General features: G+C 41.8%; 1 protein-coding gene across 3 annotated transcripts in view; it reads left to right on the top strand.

Moving 5' to 3' along the window:
- The window catches only part of SHISA6 (shisa family member 6), a 1,352,839-nt gene that overhangs the window by 1,199,588 nt on the left and 132,716 nt on the right, over nt 1-20,535 (top strand). For 2 of the 3 annotated variants that reach the window (XM_069200366.1, XM_069200367.1), the window contains exon 8: nt 6,505-6,630. In XM_069200366.1, the coding sequence (XP_069056467.1) occupies nt 6,505-6,630 (126 nt within the window). Of the gene's footprint in view, nt 1-6,504; nt 6,658-20,535 lie in introns of all 3 variants that reach the window. The other variant, XM_069200365.1, reaches the window with a different exon arrangement.

Below are 20,535 nucleotides of genomic sequence, written 5' to 3' on the forward strand. Positions count from 1 at the left end.
GCTAACCAGTGCTAAAGTGCTTGCTCCCTAAAACATGGTATAACTGGCGTACACCAAGTTGCCACATTTAATTCACTTGTAAGTCCTTAGTAAAGTGTTACTACATGTACCCAGGGCTTGTAAATTATATGCTACTGTTGGGCTTTCAGCACTTATTGTGCCATCCACTTAAGAAGCCCATTAAACATGTCTCAAGCCTGCCATTTCAGCTGCCTGTGTGTGCAGTTCTGAACTCCCATTTTGACCTGGCAAAATAAGCCTTTTGCCAGGCCTAAACATTCCTTTATAAAACATAAAAGTTATATCTAGGGTCGGTCCTAAACAGCTCTGAGGGCAAGGTGCAGTGTATTTAAAAAGTTGGACATGTACTTTTAGGTTTTACATGCCTTGTTGGTGGAAAACACCTAAATTTGTTTTTCATTACTGCACCGCCTACAGCTTCCACAGGATGATAGTGGGTTGCCTTATTACATTTATTAAGTGAGAACTTTCACCTGGGAGAAAGTATGAATGTTGAGTTTAGTATCAAAAGAATTGTGTTTTAGAACTCTCTTTAATGGTAAAGTCAGATTGTAACTCACAATTCACAATTTCTTCCACCTATTTGGTGCCTCTATCCCCGGTCACATAACTAGGTGTAGGTGGCAGTTGGTCTTTGTGTATTGTTACCAGACAGACAAAGGGAGGATAGGTGTTGGCAGGATGGGCCACATCTGACTTGATAGGGGAGCTGTCACCTACCACAATTACATATCACAAAATTTCTGCCTCAGCACACTCACAAAGGGTTTCACACTATTCCTTGGTGCCCCCCAAACAAGCTGGGGCCAGAAGGGATGCAGGAAATTTCAATCACCTCTGGGTCAAAACCTTAAGATCATTCTCCTCATTCAAAGCTGGCACCAAGTTTAAATATTGGACCCTCACACCTAAGTGTTTAGTACACATCTGGACCTGTGGAAGACTCAGAGGAAAGACTGCTGTGCAATAAAGAGGGTCTGCTACTCTGCTGCCTGGGTGAGGAGGACTGGACCTGCATCTTGCATATCAAGACCACCAGAGTGGCTCCCAGGGTTAGTTAGATGGCCTCCTGATCAAAGATTCATGGGCAGAAAAAGAGCCATCCCCACTGCACCCAGCACCCGGCACCTATCTACTATGAGTCTTGCCCTCCCAAGTTGTGCCACCCTATTCCTAGACCATTGAAAGTGGACCTGAAGGTGCTCTGCCAGTCCAGCTGTAGTCTCTTTGGCAGAATTGCCACAGTGCAATGCTTCTCCTCACGTCTCCACATTGGAAGCACTGCTGCATGATGCATTCTTGATGCAGGACCCCGCATCACAGTGCCTCGGAACCACCGTTGCGCAACACATTCCCAAAGCAGGCCTTCATATTGCAACCCTTCGCCCAACAGCATCCTCAATGACAACACAGGACCTCACATAGCAAGCCACATCAGCGGTTTCATTGGAACCAGCACTGCATAATGCATCTCTGATGCAGGATGTCACATATTAGCCCGCAGCTTCTTCTGAACTGCTGCTGCATGACGTAGCTTCGATGTGGGATATTACAACATTCAACAATCAGGATTTAAGGAACTTTATTCAGCAGGCCTAACTTGGTCGCTTTATCTGGCCTGCACTCCATTTTGGTTGGCCTAAACTTCAAACTTTGTCCTGGTTGGAGTGGCCACATAGCCACAGTCAGTGCTTTATCCTTCTAAGCATCGTTTTCACTTAAATCTTTAAAATTGCATATCTCTGGCTTCTACCGTTTGAATTTTTGTTATTTTGATCCAAAATAATTTATTAAAATTACTCTATTGTTCTAAATTAATGTGAGATTTGTCTTGTGTTATGTTTTCACGTTACTGCTTTTTGAAGCACTGCATAAATACTTCACACATTGCATGTAAGTTGCCTCTGACTGCTTTTGTGCCAATCTACCTCAGGGTGAAGCACATGTTAATTTGGGATTTTCTTGTGTTTCATCCTGACAAGAGCTGTGGTTGCTGCTTGAGTAGGGTTTCACCTCCCCCCCCCTATACCGGTGACCCAATTTCCTACAGGTATATCCTTTGTAGGCGAAAGCAGTAATTCTGTTTGATTTGGTGAAGTGGAGGGAGCTGTGTGTGACCTTCGTGTTCAATTCCCAGTATGGCTCACTCTGCTTTTCAACCCTGAGGCTAACAAAATTGTCACCACTAACTCGAGCAAAATTAACATATATAGTACAGTATAAGTGCCTATTAAAATCCTGATAGTTGTGTGCAGTTTTAAAGGCGCACAACTTTATGGTAATAATCATAAGTTAAACTAAATTCTATTGTACGGTCTACTGTGAGAATGTTCTACTTTTTGCAAGCACTGCTGGCATTTGACAGTTCAGCAAGAAAATCCACTTTCAACCTGAGAAAACGTGGAATCTCACATGTCAAAGGAATGTCGGTTTTGGGCCCTTGAGTTCATGTATTGTAGGAGCGCTCGGAGAAATAAATGTACCATAAAATGAAGTGGCACTTCTTCACTGAATGTAGTCAAGTTGTGACAGCATGAAGACTTACTAGGGAATTTAGGCCAAATCCGAAGCACGTCTCTTATTTTCAAACTTTGAAAGACAGTAGCATTTAAGTAGTTTTCCAATCTGCACATTACTATTAAATATATGCCACGGTACCTGTCTGAAGGTAAAGAATGATGACAAAAGGTAGGTCTGGAAATGCAATGATGGACAAATGTGAATTTGAAGACGTAGGATGTCAGCGCTGCTATTTAACCAGGAAATGGCTGAAGGTTTAGATAGTGAGCATTCACAATGCAGAACATGAACAGTTTTTACAAACTGAGGCGTTTAGTTTCCTATGATGTCCATCTGGCACTTCCCACAAAAGTAATTGCTGGCAGCTGATTCACAAAGAAACAAATGACTCCTATATCTGGCAGCTGCAAACATACTGAGGAAGACATCAAACTGTTCATCTTTTTCAAAGTGTTCTAGCAGTGGCAGTAAAAAAGTCAATACATCATTTTGATCCATTTTCCTAAAACCACATTGCTAAACTGAATGATAAAAGATTGCTACCTTCCAGTAATGTATAAACTTGAACCACATTATCGACCAATGCAAAATATTTTCTCTAAAATTCCAACATGAAGTTGTTTTCTTCACGACATTACCAATTTCCCATCAATCATGTTTTCAATGTGAATGTCATGCTTGCACTCGTACTGGAAACTTAGGGGCATATTTACAAGCCTCTAGTGCCACCTTGTGCCGCCATAGCATCATATTTTTAATGCTAAGGAGGAGCTAAGGTGGCTTTTCCCACTGCGCCATACTGTAGTTACAAAGTGGTGCAATTCCTGCATTCTGCCACTTTGCAACCATTTGCACCACATTATGCCTCTGTCAGGCATAATGTATGCATGGGGGGCATTCCCACACAGGGAGGCCTAGAAAAATGGTACAGTGAAATATAAATTTCACTGAGCCATTTGTTCCATAATTTTTAATGCCTTCTCAGAGCAGGCATTAAAATGATGCACCAATTTTAATCAATGGGCCTCCCTGTGCTCTAAAGCACTAGCGCCAAAATGCTTGGCACTAGTGTAAAAAGTGCCACAATAGTGTCAAAAATCTCTATTGTCTTGACGACTGTGATCCATTTTGTAAATACAGCACAACTATGGTGTCATTAGGTGGTGCAGGGGCGAAGCAAGAAGGGAACATAAATATACCCCTGATTTGCATTCATGTGTGGGTACTCAGAGTCGTCGAGCAAGACTCTACAAGAAACTCTCCGCAAGACATCTTCTGCTCCTGCCCCATGGAACTGCTACTGGTCTTCGTTGGAACCGAACAAGTGGGAAGGCTCCCATTGCAACATTGTTTCTCTGGATCCTGCAAGAATTCCGCAACATCCAAGGCTGTGTATCCTCCAGGATCAGAAGGACTCTGCTTGCACCTGGAAGCATGAAGGAATCTCCCTTGGAGTGAAGGAGTCACTCCCCTGTATCTGCAGGCACCTCAAGACAACGTCGACCGGCTGATGGGGTCTGCTGTCCACGGACATCTGAAGAGCCTGCAACAAAGGTGGGGAGTCTGTGACCTCCTCTGGGTCCTGCTTGTCTTCTAACCTACTTTGGAGATTGTGGGCCCATGCTCCTGTCGCTGGACTAGAACCCCTATGAACAGTGACTGTTGCACTTGTCAAGGCTTGTTGACTCTTCCTCCTGTAGATCTTCAGGCAGCAAGAAGCCCCAGCCTCCAGCACCCTGCAACATGAAGAACAGCCTTTGTCCTGCAGCTCCTGTGACGTGGGAATTCTGTTTGTTGTGCTGGCGAGGCCTCCCTGTGACTCCCTGTACCATCGTCCGTGGGTCACTCATGGGGTCTCCATCAACTTCTGGTGTCCCTCCTGTGTGCTGAGGGCCAGCTCTGACTCCCCCTCCAGTGTAGAGTCTCTTCGTGGTCCCCAAAACTTTGCACAACTTTCTTCAGCACCTGCTTTCATTTGCCAGTACTGGCGGGTCACTAACCCTCATGCAATCCATCAACCATTGATGGACAGCTTGTAGGCAACTCCTGGGGTTGTCTGCAGGTCCTGGACCCCGCAGCAGGGCATTTTCTTCCACTGACTTGAAGGAACTTCACCCACAGGAGGGTGGGCATTGCCACCTGCACCACCTAGGCACCTCCAAGGGTGCTGGACCCTGTCCCTTTCCTTTGCAGGTTCTCCACATCTGGAATCCATCCCTGGGTTCCCCCGGCTTGGTCCCAAGGTTGTGACAGCTGTTGTACAATCTGAGGCATCCACAGTCTTCAGAGAGAATCTCTTCTCCCCTCTGCATCGGGTCCCCTGGTGTAGGTACTCAGGGCCATATTTATACTTTTTGACGCACAACTGCGCCAACGCAGTTGTGCGTCAAAATTTTTAACGCCGGCTAATGCCATTCCAAAGCGCCATGCGGGCACCTTATTTATGGAATGACGTTCACCGGCGCAGCTGACTGGTGTGCGTAAAAAAAAATGACCCACACCAGGCAGCGCCGGCGTAGGGGAAAATGGAGCTTGGGCGTCAAAAAATGGGGCAAGTCAGGGCTGAGGCAAAATATTGGCCTCAACCCGATTTGCGCCATTTTGTTTTACTCCCACCCCCCATTGAAATGACTCCTGTCTTAGCACAGACAGGAGTCATGCCCCCTTGCCCAATGGCCATGCCCAGGGGACTTATGTCCCCTGGGCATGGTCATTGGGCATAGTGGCATGTAGGGGGGCACAAATCAGGCCCCCCTGTGCCACAAAAAAAAAAAAAAAAAATTACTTACCTGAACTTACCATAAGTTCCCTGGGATGGGTCCCTCCATCCTTGGGCGTCCTCCTGGGGTGGGCAAGGGTGGCGGTGGGTGTCCCTGGGGGCATGGGAGGACACCTCTGGGCTCCTTCCGAGCCCACAGGTCCCTTAACGCCTGCCCTGACCAGGCGTTAAAAAATGACGCAAAAGCGGCTGGACGGAATTTTTTTTGACCCGCCCACTCCCGTGCGCCATTTTTGCACGGGAGTTTAAATAAGGCGCACATGCCTTGGAGTAATTTTGTAGACGGGAACGCCTACCTTGCATATCATTAACGCAAGGTAGGTGTCCACGCTAAAAAATGACGCTAACTCCAAGATCTTTGGCGCGAGACGGGTCTAACGCCAAAGTATAAATATGGAGTTAGCTTTGAGTTAAAAAAAACGACGCAATTCAGGCGCAAACAGAGTATAAATATGCCCCTCAATCTTCTGGCCATCCTGGGATGGGGCACTCTCAATCCATCCACTTGCTTGCTGGTGTACTGGGGTCTGCTGGGAATGATCCTGAATTCCACAAACTCCAACCACTACTCTCTGTGTTAGCCTATTGGATACGTGGGTGGGCAACTACCTTGTACCTGTTTGCTGGGGACACTTACTCTACTTACTTCCGGTGTTTCTATCCACCCCCAGCCCCTAAATAACTACCACACTTACTCTGGTTGGGTTCTCTATCTCACATTCTACTTTCTTAGTATATGGTTTGTCCCTCCCCTAGGCCCTTGTGTACGTTAATGCTATTTCTGATTGTTATTTTGCATATATATTGTATGTGATATCTCCAAAGAGAGATATAACAATGTTAGTTTAGTAATAGTGCTGTAATAAAGTATCCTTTATTTTTGCAACACTTGTGTGGTTCTTTCTTGTGAGTAAGTTACTGTCTGACTACTGTGGTATCGGAAGTTCTTTACATTCCTGATATACAAGCTTTAGCTGCTTGCTTCAGCTACCCATAGAGAGCTTCTGCTATCTGGACACATATTCACTATCACTAAGGGTTGCCTGGTCTCAGTATAGGGTGCCACACCATAGATGTACACCGTAAACTGAGCCAGCCTCCTACAAGATTCTCTTCTGTCTTGTTCTGGATTCAAAGAGACAACTAAAATTCTTTGATATTATCCTATTCTTTTTTTTTTACAGAAAAGCCACGTGTGAATAACATCCTTACCTCTGCAACAGAACCATATGATCTGTCCTTCTCAAGGTCCTTTCAGAATCTTTCTCATCTTCCACCATCTTATGAGTCGGCCGTCAAGCCCAATTCAAGTAAATATTCTTCTCTGAAGAGATTAAGTAGGTGTTAATTCATTCCATTCCATTTTCCATTTGTTGGTAAACCTCCCAGGGGTGTGATCACCAAATGTCTCTATATCTTGTCTAGTCTTGGATGTAGTGGTGGAAGTGTTGTCTAAATTTCATTCTGTGCATTTTCCGTGCCATTCTGTTGACTAAAATTCTTGATGTACATCTTCGAGATGGAACATTAGCACATCCTTTAATATGTTAACATTAATCTCTTGGGTGCTCAGCTAATTCCAAGAAGACACAAACATCAGCTCTGTGTATGTAGCAGTCATGGATCAGGAAAAAATATTATAAATACAGTGCTCAGGGCTGGCGGGTCCATAATACAAGGAAAGGTAAAAGCATAGGGCACTATCTGATAGCAAGTCTAAATAAATGCAAACGGTGTGATTTTTTTCAAGTTTATAAAATAAATCACAGTTCTGGTAGTGCACCATGTGAGCCACCAAAAAACAATATTTTCCTTCAGTCCTTCACACCACAGGGCCCCACATGAGGGAAGCAGCAGGTGTTCAATGTTTTTTGGAGCTCCAGTAGTGTCACTGTGTGCTCCCTTTTTCTGACCGCTATATCAGGCAGAACCCTAACAACTTACATAGGCATTACCACTCAGTTCAACAGAGAAGAACGTAAATGATGAAAGTTGATGTCAAATAACCTGTTAGCTCACCCACCCAGATAGAAATGGATTGCATTATTTAATCACTGTCTGCTTGCAGATGGTGGTAAAATTTCTGCATTTGACATTTATGCGTAGAAGTAAGAATCGTATGTGTAGATTATTTACATGGAGATAAGTGGGTGCTACATTGTTCTATTTCAGTAGCCGTTTGGTCACATTTTGTGTTGGTCCAATATTAAATATAAAAACTTTTTATTTTTTTCAATAAACTTCGTTCATTAAAATATAATTTCATAGCTTAAATCATACTGGGATACACCACCTTGAATTTGACCGAACCAGTTTCTTAACATTACTTTATTTTGGTAAATGTGTCATTTGATAATGAACAAGAACACTCCTTCTTTTAAAATCGAAGATCCTGGGATAGATATAAGCACCATTTTAATGTGCACCACAATGAAGTGCCAAATTCTTCTGAAAATATATTAATTTATGTGAACACATAGGAAAAAAACCGAAGAGCAGATACTCTGTTAAGGTATGAACCTCTTGTTGCACACAGCATCGGCCCAAGATGACTATCAGGCCTCAAGCTATGCAAATATTTTGAATTAATAATGTTTTCTCGTAAGACAATATGTAAAATGAGATAAATTATTTGTGAGTGAACGAGTGAGTGCAACTGATGTTAGGAAAAAAGTTAGTTTTTCGGCATCAACTGCAGCCGAGAAAACTGGGTCCTGCTCTGAATATCATGTATGCCGTCTTCTTCTGACAAAGCCCAAAGGTCTCGGAAGTGAAATCTAGTGGCTTTGCCAATGCATTTTTGGTTTAGATAGCAGCCACGGAGACGAGCGCATATGCACTGGCCATGTTTGAATGAGTTTGTTAAAGCATTACAAATGCATACAAAGATGACTGCTGCAGATATACGTGTATCCATGATGGCCACCTGTAAATACATTTATAATACTTAACAAACCGATTTAAAGATAGCCGTGGATCCATAGTGTCCATGTTCGAATGGATTTTTTAAAAGTAATTCAAAACCACTTTTAGGTGTTAGCTCTACATGCGGGCTTGTGTGTGTATGCATCTTTGCAAGGCATCATCTTTAAATGGGGATGCAAAAAGTTAATAAAAGAATGAAAATAAAGTTGGAGAGGGGTTGGAGGAGGGTGCAAAGTGGGGTGGGAGAAGGAGCACTAAAGAAGGGTAGGTGAGGAGATATCAAGAAAATGAGAATAGGGAAGGGAGGGAGAAGCAATGAAATAGGGGGGAGTAAGAAGCAATGTAGAGTGAAGGGCTTGTGAAAAACGAAGAGGGAAGCAGCATATAGAGATCTGGGCACTCCAATGGAATGGTTTAATTGAAAGAAAAGCACTGTCATCAACTCAACCAGTTAGAGCACCATGAAACTAAAATGCTTCTGGCAGGGAAAAACATAAGAAGAGGGAGGAAAGCGTTTGCATCCAAAACAGATAGACAAGAAAGCCATCAAGTCTTGAGCAAGGGTGCTGACCCACAGCAACACATGATGGGGCATATTTACAAGGCCCTAGCACCACCGGAGCGTCACTCCAGAGATACGATGCACTGCACTATATTTACAAGGCGGCACTAAGGCATTTTTTGTGGCTCTATACCGCCTTGCAAATATGGGCCCCTCCAATGCAGTTTTCTGCAGCAGAGGGGCGTGCAATGGGCGTTGCTCTGTGCGTTCCACTGCAAAACACCCATTTCTTTTCACGCAGCCCCAGATTTACAAGGAATCATAAATCTGAGGCCGCACCAAAAACGAATGCCTCCCCAGGGGTAGCTTTAGCATAGCACAACGAGAAGAAAATATTTTTATTTCTCTTTATTTTTGCTTTTTCCAAGTGTGCTGCATTCTGCAGCACAAAAAGAAAGAGCAAAATGCCATGAATGATTGTTTATGTTTAGGAAGGCGTCTCTACCTGCACATAAACAAACATTCAAGAATCACGATTTGCTATTTCTACATTCTGCAGTACACATAGAAGTGTGCCATTGTAGATTGTTTATGTGCAGGAAGGGACACCCTCCTGCACATAAACAATGATTCCCTTCAGTACAAGCACCCTTGCACTTTGGTGCAGGGATGCCTGCATTGGCGCTGGTAGATAAATTGCCGGTGCTTGAGGAAACAGAAGGGTGAGCCGTATTTTTGTAATTACAGCACATCCCTGTGTTTCAGAACTGATGCCGCACAGCACTGCAAATTTTGGCACAGTGCCCGCTGTGCCAGTTCTTTGTAAATCTTGACCTTTGTGTATGGAAAACAATAGTTCTGGCTAACAGACTGCTTAAGCTGTCTCTCGTTAAACCTTAAAAAGCATCAGTAAGGAGAATGTCTTTGTCCTTGCTGGGCAAAATGGTTACGACAAATATAGTTTTCAGTCTATGTAGTCTTATGCCTCTGACTAGGCCTTTAAACCTTTGGGGGGATTAAATAGAGCTATGCAATGTAATTGGAAGATAAACGTCTCTGCTCCAGAAGTTAACATGTGAGTGCAACTGTTCTAGAACTGAGGTGCATGCTTAATAAAATAACAGTGTGATAGAATAAAGAATTGTCCTATAAGATTCAGTATTAGAAAGATTGGATCATAATTCATGTCTTAAGTCCTGCTGCTCTGAGCTAGAACTCAAAAGACTATCAAATGAATTACTGTGTTCAATAACGTTTCACAAACCTGAGTATGAATACTGCTTTTGAAAGGTACTACAAATGATAAATCCATTACCTAGAGGCAGGGTTACCAGTACTAATACTAAAAATGGCACATATTTCATAAAGGAAAAGTATGTTAGATTCAGCCAGTATTGAAAGAGACTGAGAATGTATGGATTACAGAATACAACTTTACCTAGATTCTCTCCAAAAACAAAGTTAAAGGAGAATTAAAAAACGTTATTGCAGCTGTAGGATATTACAAACATTAACAAGGAAAGAAAAGGTATTTTTCTTGTGGGCCAAGGCTCTGATAGACTCAATTTCTCTGGAAGGATTCAAAGAAGAGGAAAAGATCTAAGTGGGTGAAAAAAGATGTAGTTTGTTATAACTCTACTCTACTAAAACTACTCCACAATCCACAGTAACCACACTACTTCTTGGTACTATTATTGAGTGGTTCTGTATTTTGGTTTGATGGATATGATGTCAACCAAAAGTGGACTAAGGCAATCAATTTCCCTTGTCTACAATAACTAGTGAGTTTGTCTCATAATGTAAAGTCACACCTCATTCTTCTGTGAGGATTTTGTTTATCAAATGTTCTTCTGATCTTGGTTGTATATTGGAGATAGTCTGTTTTACCTTCCTATAATTTGTTTAGTAGATAGTCTAAATGGTTGATTTACGGTTCGTTCTCTAGATAGATACCAACCTAATACTGTTCTTGTAGTGATAAAATGCAATATTTCTTAAATGTAAACATTGTATTTCCTGTTTTGTTCTGACTATGAGGTTTTTTCTCATTGTGTCTGCCGTTAGGGAATATGAGCCCTTGGGTTTTAAAATATTTACCAATTTGTGAGCTCCAGCATGTTATGGCCATACATAGGAGGCTTCGATTGGGTTGGCCATAGTTTGTTGCTGAGATGTTTTTTGTCTTTCTATATTCCATATATATTAAAAATAATTATAAGCCAAAACTAACCTCTTTATTTTTGAAAAAATACTGATGTGAGTTTGTTGAAGACATGAAAATAAAATTCGGAACACAACAAGCCTGATCTATGAATACATGAATGAAGGGTTTCATTAACAAATGTTGCATACTGTGAGAGTCTGTGTTATGAATTTTTACCTTCAAATTGCCAATCTAGTACCTTGTTAGGCTTTATTACAGTGTAATTGTTACAAACTCAAACTTGTAGCAACAGTTGAAATGTAATTCTCAAGATAATGTAGTTAATAGAAAAATATAAATAGAGGAATAACACCTAAAATGTCGGTATTGGATTATAGGAAACAGAAATATGATTTTTTTTTTAAAAAACATTTAAAGTTATAAAGTACCGAGAAGCAGTAAACTGTCTGTCCAGGACCAAGGAGTGATTTTTGGCCTACTATGATGGAGCAGGAGCCAGGTAACTCTACTGAATTGAACTTGTCACCTAAAGATTAATGGACAAAGTGTCATTTGTTCTGTCTGTCAAAATCACAGTTTGCATGCCAAATTTATAGGTGGGTGAAATGCTAGGTGTAGTGGTAGAGTCTCAGATGGATCCACTCTTAGTAACATTTAACTGCCAGTCTGCCTATCACAAGGACACCAGTCAAAGTTCATCAGAGCGTCTGCCCTAAATATTTACGGCAGGCCTTCCAAAATATATTTTCTTGTGCAAGACCTTTAGAAAAACCCTTGCAATCCAGATCACAAATGACCCACATTCACTCTGAATATATATTTCTTTGTTTAATAACAAACTCCTGGTTTGGTAATTTGCTACTTAAAACTGGAAAGTTTTGCCAAATCAGCATGACACACTCAGCAAAGGTCTATGCTTTCAGTGCAAGCACTGCCTCATTGGCTGCATTTAAGAGATTCTCCATCAGAAATATGGTGACCTCAAATTATGGTAGGTGGTCCACCACCAACTGAGCAGAAGTCATCGCCTAGCTTGACCTAGTATGATGGAATGCTATCCCCATTCTCTAAATTATCACTTTAGTGTTATTTATGCGTATTCAGCTACTTAATGGAACAAGATAGATCACTGTAGCCTGCAAGTCAGATACCACTAAGGTCTTTCTGAAGTCTTGAGTTCGGGTGCCAAATAATCCAGTCATAACAAACTTGAAAAATGTAGTCACCAAAGTCCTCTTCTCACAAGGATTATTTTGAAACCTTTTCTTACTTTTGAGTTTACATTCAGATTCTTTTAGAGCTCAAAACTTTCCAGTCGGGGCAAGGTTGAGTGAGTTAGCCAGGTAGAGCTCCTCAAATCGAGACACCTTCTCTTCTAAGTCCTTCTAAATTCCTTTTCTTCACTGCAAAAGCTCTAGGTGAGGAGAATAAAAACATTTTGACTCCTGAGGTCCTGCCTTTCTTCAGCAGTCTCAACATCTTAACCCAGTCTTTCAGAAATCAAAAAACAACTGACGATGTTCTTTAGTAATGGTATTGCAGGGTAAAAGAGCATTTTGGAGGGCATTACCTCTAACAGTTACGAGCAGACTGGCTGGCTTTAAAATGGTCATGGTAACACATCTGCTTTATGATTTTACGAGCTTCCTGCTTACCTAAATGTGAAATTATTTTGCTCCTTGGATGCCTTCCTTGGCAAATTAATATGGGATAACAACCACACTCAGATATCCTCCCCAAGCCGGGGGACTTCAGAGCACCAAACATAGCACAATATTATCTTGCCTCACAGCTCCAGTGGCTAACCTTCTGGGCCTCTGGAAACTACTTGGTGGACACTGCTAACTTAGCAGAGCAACTGACATAACCAAAGTGCTCCAATTTTTCACTTCTATGGACCGAATCATCTGCTGTACAGCCAGATTCCTTAGAGTTGTTTACCTATGTTACCTATATTTTGTAGAAGCCTGTGTCTCACCAATAAGGTGATTCCATACATTCTGGACACTTCACTTATATGTCTCATGAACCTCAATTACGCTCCGAATCTGGCCAACATAAGACATCGCCCTGCACTGGGGTTACAAACCATAAGTATCTTATTTCAGAATTGACAACTGCTACCCTTTGAAGATCCTGACACGTACCACAACACGCCCCATGGTTTGATCCATACAAACACTACTTCACAGGTTATGCACTCAATGACATATCAAATTAGAGGAACCTCCCTAACATGAAATATTACAGCGACCATGGATGCGGAACATCATCTTACTACAATGCTATATATAGCATTTGTGTCCCACACACAGATTCCTGTAACCCTCTCCATGAACAGTGTGAGGTGAACATTGCTAGAGGACTTAATGATAGGGAATGGGGTCATGTTTTTGCCTACTCTCGCTCAGTTTCGCGGAATGCCTAATCTAAATTAAGACAATTCTATATAATACAGAGAGCCTACCTGACACCAGCAAAACTAAATGCCTATTTCCCCGAAGCAATTACCCAATCCTTGCAATGCAAAACATAAGATGCAGCCTTTAATCAAATGCTGAGCGTGTGCTTGAAGCTCTCATACTTTTAGCCGGCAGTCACTGAACATGTGAGTCAACTCCTTGTGGACATTTGTGGTAGAAGCTTATACAAACTCTTGAAAAAACAGAAAGCCTGGGTACAATTCCTGGACATAGTGCTGCAGCTAGCCAAACAAGCTGTAACACATCTTTGGAAAGCCAATGCTCCCCTTTCAATCTCTCAGCAGATGGTAGTTACCTGGGCCAATTCAGAGCATGTGCCTTAGGTACAAAGCAGCCAGAGGCCCCAAAAATCCCCTGTGTCTGTGGCACAGAATGAACTAACTGCTGCCTTCCAATCCCATGTCAAGTATGACAGCTATCCACTTTAATAATGCACAGCAGAGCACACACTGTAGTACACTGTGCTCTCATATCACAAGCGCCCCTTGTGGCTTTGCCTTAGCTAAAGCACCCACCAAGGGCCTTGCTTAGTTCACCTTAAGTCATGAATTGACCATGGCAATTCCAGCCAAGTAACCTTTCTAATGAATAACCCAAGTTTGTTTTTCATTTTCTCACTGCCCAGACAACTTCATGCATAATTGAGACCTATGCCTAGTGCACATCTCGTCAAAGGTATCCCCTTCTCTTAGTCCCTCTAGTCTGCCAAGTTGTTCTTTCCCTCCCATTTATTTCACAATAGTTTGCCCTTCCCATTGTTTCTGCCTCTCTGTTCAACTTTTTGCTCACCTTTGTGCAAGCTTTAGGCCAGTGGTCTCCAACCTTTTCTGTAGTGAGAGATACTTCTGATCATTAAAAGTCTTTGCGAGCTACTGAATGCTAAGAAACTTGCATTGTTAGTAGGCAGCCTCCACGTCCAGCTTATTTAACTTTAAACTTAATGTCCATTGAACCAGATACTGTGGTTTGAACAAAATACTTTGATATTGGGCACTATGACAGGGCTGCCATGTGTGTCAGTGAGAGTGTGGTCTTTGGAGATGCATGAACATGTGTGAGTAAAAATTGGATATATGTGTTTGAGAGCCTGTACTTGCGGCACAAGGCATACCTTTCACCATATGTGGCACCATTACATGTTTAACACAAACATACAACCATTTTTTTAATGGAAGATCTTTAAAGTGCAGAAAATGTTCTGCAAAAATATTCATAATATGGAACATTTTTCTGAGCTTAAAATTTCTCCCACTTAAATTAATGGCTGTATTTTTCAGTTATGAATGAATGTTTATTTTATTAGTTAATTAAAGCCATAAAAATATTCCTTCAACATAAAATTTAACAGAACAATATTGGTGCTCTAAGACATTTATATTACAATAAAGATTATGAAAAAACTAGTTTGATACATTCTACAGATTTGCCCCCTCTTAATTCCAGTTGTGGGTACATGACTGTAGTACAGGGTTGGCTGTATACACAGCAATGTTACCTAGGACCCTTCCTTTCTTTCATGTATTCATTTGTGATAGGTTGATTTTGTTTCCATTGGAACCCTCCCTATCACTGGCTTGCTTCGGGACATGTAATTTTGGAGGAAAAATTGAACCAGCCTAATATTCAATATGGTGTTTCACGGGTTGAATGCTTCAGTTAGTGCTTGTCTACAAGATCTGATCCCTAAGCTGTTTAGTTCTTTTTTCAGTAAACATCTTCTTTCAGCAGCCAAAGCTGGGCAAATGCAGACCACATGCACCAAGTGTTTTTCCGCAAGATGACATAGGCGGCACTCATGGGTGCCTGCTAGCAGCCCCTTCTTCCAGTTTGGCATGAGGTCTAGAGTTGGAACTTCATCCAGCCTGAGCCTTAGAAAGCCTTGCTTGATTTTTTTGTGACTAGGGGGCAGCCATAAGTGGTGATTCTTTGAGAATTTTATATGAATTAAGAATCAACCAACCATGTGACCTTTTAGCCAGAGCCTCCCTGTCTTCGAGCCAACTGTATAATTTACTTGATTTATTCACTGCTTTATTAAAAGCCAGGGTGGGAAGTGACTGGTCCCATACATCGCCTAAGTTCAAAAGAGTTATAATTTTTTCCAGATACCTTTTGTGATTGCTATTCCCTCTTTCTAACATAATTTCCTGCCAGACTAGATTAGCTAATGACCCTTTTGGGGCGTGGCTCAGTTTGTAACAGCATTTGACATATGCCGCAGGACGTGCCAGTGACTGCTTAACCAACATAAATTCCAGTCTGACCTGAGCTGTGGAGGCATGTCCTGGTAACCGAAAGACACGCTTATATGTCTTTACCAGAAGCTTATCTAGGAGAGCTACCTCCATCCCCCTCATTATTTAAGCCCCATAAGTGAGGGTTGGCAGTAATTTTACTCTCATTATAGCTGTCAATGGGTTCAGAGCATGGCCACAGATTGAATTTGCAAGCTTGCCAAAGGCGTGAGCAAGTGCGTGCATCTTATTTTTTATTGCTTCTGTTTGTAGTGCATAGTTACCACTGACATCAATCACAACTCCTAGGTATCTGTATGAGCTTACTTCCTCTAAGGTCTTTTCATTCAGATACTATTTGCGCTGGCTAGCGATTTAGAGTAATCATTTTAGATTTGTTATGGTTGATCTCTAACTCGTTAGTTCTTGCATACTCTTCTAAATTGTTTAGCAGTGTTTGCATGCCTATTCTGGTGTCACTAATCAATAATAGGTCATCTGCATATAGCATATTAGATAGTTGTTGGCCGCCCAGAAAGGGAGAATGGGCTGATTGATCATTTAACTTGGCAGAGAGACCTGCTATGTACAGGTTAAAAAGTTTTGGGTCCAATACACAACCTTGTTTAACACTGACTGTTGTTTTAACTGCCCTAGATAGGTGTGAACCTTCCCCCAATTTAACCTTCACCCATGTATCAGATTAAATCATTTCAATGGCATTTAAAATAGTAGCTGGTAGCCCCCAAAGCTGTAGTTTGGCCCATAGTTTGCCACGTGGGACACAATCAAAGGCAGCTTTAAAGTCAACAAAGCACAAATAGGTGGGAGTCCTGTTTGTTTTTGCTCTGTTGATGATCAGTCCCAGTGCCATAAGGTTTGTTAGCAATCCTTGATGCTTGGTGAAGCCGCTTTGATATAAAGGAAGTATGTTGTTATCTGCAATCCATGACTCTAAATGTTTTAGCACACAAGATGAAAAATACTTGAGGTCAAAGTCTAAGAGGGCGATTAATCTATAATTGCTTGGGGAAGCCACGTTCCCTCCCTTGTATATGGGGTGAATTTTTGAGCCTCTCCAGGTTGCCGGAACAATTCCTGTTGTGAGCACATGGTTGAACATTGCAGCCAGGAAGCTGGCGCATTTTTCTGTTTCTTATTTAAACCGTGCCTGTGGTAAACTGTTTGGGCCAGGTGCACAGTTGGTTCGCGACTTCCCGATGATTTTTATTAGTTCTGATGCCGTGATCTTAAAATTTTCTGAAACATCGAGTTCCTGAATTTTTGTGAACCCCTGGGTTAGCGGTCCTTCTTCAGTAGGCAAATCTTTTAGATGAGACTTTAAGTGGCACTCCTAAGCTTCCTCTGTTATATTTGCGTTGCTAGCTGCCTTTGGACCCTTATCCATTGTATTAATGAGTTTCCAGAATCTTTTGGAGTCAGATGTTTTGGACGCAAAGTGCAGTTTAGCCCAAAGTGTCTCCTGCTGATGTTTTTTAAGGGTTCATAGTTCCCTTTTAAGCAGTATCCTTTTCTCCCGCAAGGCGAACAATAGTGATCCATTTTCTGGGAATTTACACAGTTGCCTTAGTAGTTTACCTATGACCGCTTTCCTTGTACGAACTGGCTGAGATAAGTGTAAACGTTTGTGATAGTTCAATTGTACTCCCTTTCTTGTATTTCCTGAGGAGTCTTTGTTTATGAGATTGGTGGCAAAGTTCTCCCAGACTGTTGTCGAATTTTCCCAGCTCATGGCCATTGATTCTAGCCTTAGTAGAGCCTCTTCTGCTTGGCTTTCAATAGTGTTGGATGACCATTTGAGTCACTTTAGGTTTTCAGTGCCAGTCACCCCTTCCAGGGCTACCACTTCCTCTGGCTTATGTGGTGATAAACGAATCCCGATTACCTGTGGCTTGCCATCGCTTTCCACACGGTCCATAATACTGAAGTCACTCACTAATGTCTACAAAGCAGGAGTTACCAGTGTGTAAGCTAGGTGAGAAACTGTTTTACCGGAGGATCTTGTCCATGCAGGAGCGATGTCGGGCGACTTCCGACCATTTAGCACAAAGAGACCTACAGATTCACCGGTGCGTATAAAACTCTCCCATAACTTATCTTTCTTACTTTTTATTGGGAGAGTTTGGCCGGGCACCATTGCCACTGTTTGGATATGATCTTAGCCAGGATTATGGAATAGGTAGAGATTGAAGTCACCCGAAATTAGCCAGTATGCCGATTGTACTGTGCTTTTAATCCATATCAGTTGGTTTAGTAACTTGTTACCTTAAACTGTTTTATTTTTTGGATTAATATATATATTGACTAAGATCAATGGTTCCTATATATTCTTTCCCCATCCCTCAAGCCTGACTAGTTGAAAGGGTAGATCTTCCTCCTTGTGCGCTAGGATGCTTATGCTAACAAAGATTGCTAGGCCTCCCTTTGACCTGCCAGACATATTGGTTTTTGTGGCCAGACTGAGATTTTCCATAAATCCTATTAACGGTGTTGATTCCATCGCCTAGGATTCCTGTAAGAGTATAATCTCAAAAGAACTAAAAAAATGTTGTTAGTGCTGAATCCTCCATCTTTGCCCGCAGGTCACCTATGTTCCATGAACAGATGTTTAATACGCATTGTGAGGCTTGTTCTTTAACTATTCAGCTGTTGCCCATCGCTCCTGGAGGTGATGCAGTCAATGACCATTTCCAGTCAGGCTGAAATCTCTGACCTAAAACCAATCTTTTCCTCCATTCATCTTTCCATATTTGAACTCCCAAGGGAGTCTGGGGTGGTCTTGTTTCACTAATCATTTCTTCAGTGACTCTGCTGTGATGGATGGCAGCATGTGCTCCATGCAAGACAGACCGCGTGCCCTTAGGCATTTCTGAGTGTTGAAGAATCTAGTAGTGGGGATGGATATCACTTACTTTTATAGATGGCCACCTCAATCTCCCAGGCTTTCAGTAGGTCCTTCCTCTCCATAATCTGTTAAGGAAGGTCCGGCACTAAAAAGATAGTAAGCGTTGGGTCCTTATGTTGGTTGCCTCTTGCTTGAATACATTTTATAGCAGCAATGTCATCCTTGGACGCATGCTGTAGGTCTGGTAGTGCTTTTATAAGTCTTAAAATAGGCGCCGGCCCCTACACCTTGTCTGCTCCTCCTCCTCTGGGTGGGGAGGCCTTGATGCCTGGCCTTGGTGCCGTGGGCTAGAGGGTTTAGGGGCAGTAGAAAAAAATCAAGAGGCTCTGGGGGCCTCAGGGGGCTCGGGGGGCTTGAGTGGCTCTGGCGGTGGCAGCGGAAGCGGACGCTGACCTCACTCCTTCAAACTCCGAACTCCGAGCTCCGACCTCCAACCTCCGGTTTCCACTTCCGCTTTCCAACTCCTTCGGTATTCTGGATCCAAATCAGAATTCAGTTATAAATATAGTACAGTGTCTACCAGCCACTGGGAGAAAGATGCCTGCTGGATGTAAAGGTAACACTTTAAAATGGGGGAAAATTAAACTGAAGATATATATATATATATACATATATATATATATATATATATATATATATATATATATATATATATATATATAATATATTTACTTCAAATAAATTCCATCACCAACGCGTTTCGACTCTCACAGTCTTGATCACGGATATATATATACATATATATATATATATATTCCATAAAACTCATCATTTATATTTTCTCCTATTTCCAAGTGTCACGTTTACAAACACCAGGCATTTTGCTCCCAGTGGTCTGTAGACAGGGTGTCGTATTTATAACTGAAAAATGCAGTCATTTGTTTAAATGGGAGGAATTTTAAGAGAAGACACATGCTTCACAATGTTTCAAAGACATATTTGCATCTGTAGTTTACAGTTCTGTATACAGCCCAGTGTCTACTTGCAACTGGGAGCAAAAAGCCTGCTGCCTGTAAATACAACACTTTGAAATAAAAAAAAACAAAAAATGAACATTTCTTTATTAAGGTAACTCTTCATTTATTTTTGACCCATTTAAAAGCATTTAGGAGCATCGTTTTGTTCTCAGGTTCCAGTACTGAGTTGGCAAGGACCTTTATTTAAGAGTTAAGTGCCTCAGTGCTTCAGTTCCTCACCTCTGTGCCTTGGGTCATAAATCTGACTCGAGCTCCCCTCTTTATCAGGCCCTGCTATCTGCACCCTGAAGATAATAATGTAAAATAAACACAGCCTTCTCTTAATTTCAAAAGGAAGATGTGACCCAGTGTTTATTTAAAAACGATCTCAAGGGTGTGAGCTATTGACTGGTTGGAGTTAACTGCTTTAAATAATTCAGAGTTCCGACTCTCCTAAGGACCAGAGTCATAGAAAATAGGTCGAAGCACCATAAAAAGTGGCGACAATTAGTGAACTAGCTAAAAAGTGACCCATATTTATAAATACATGCTTTATACGTATTTTGTGAGGTATGGAAGACTGCATGGATCTGAGCTTGCAACAGGCAATGTTTGTTTAGTAAGGAACACAGCCCACCAGACCATGAAACAGGCCCACAAATAGCCCAAAAACCAGCCCACTCTCTGACATGTCAGACCAGACTGTGTTTGCCCTTTAGGCCAGTTTGGGCCTTCTAATGACCATCCAATGACACTGGCTGTCCTTTACCATAGTCTGAATTAGTTATCTGTAATTATATGCTTTGTTGTTGGAGTAACATGTTACAGTGGATTAGAAATGTGCTAATCATTACAAAGCTTAATAAAAAAGAGAGTTTATTTGGATTTTGGGAATGCCCAGCTGCATTTATAATGTACATCATTGTAAGCAATCTAAGTAGGGCTGACTGAGTATTGGGGGGGTGTAAAACCCTGTATTAACCCTCCATTAAATGCTCACTAAATGACACATGATTACGATTTCC

This window comes from Pleurodeles waltl, chromosome 7 (genome assembly GCF_031143425.1).
Source record: "Pleurodeles waltl isolate 20211129_DDA chromosome 7, aPleWal1.hap1.20221129, whole genome shotgun sequence".
NCBI lineage: Eukaryota > Metazoa > Chordata > Amphibia > Caudata > Salamandridae > Pleurodeles > Pleurodeles waltl.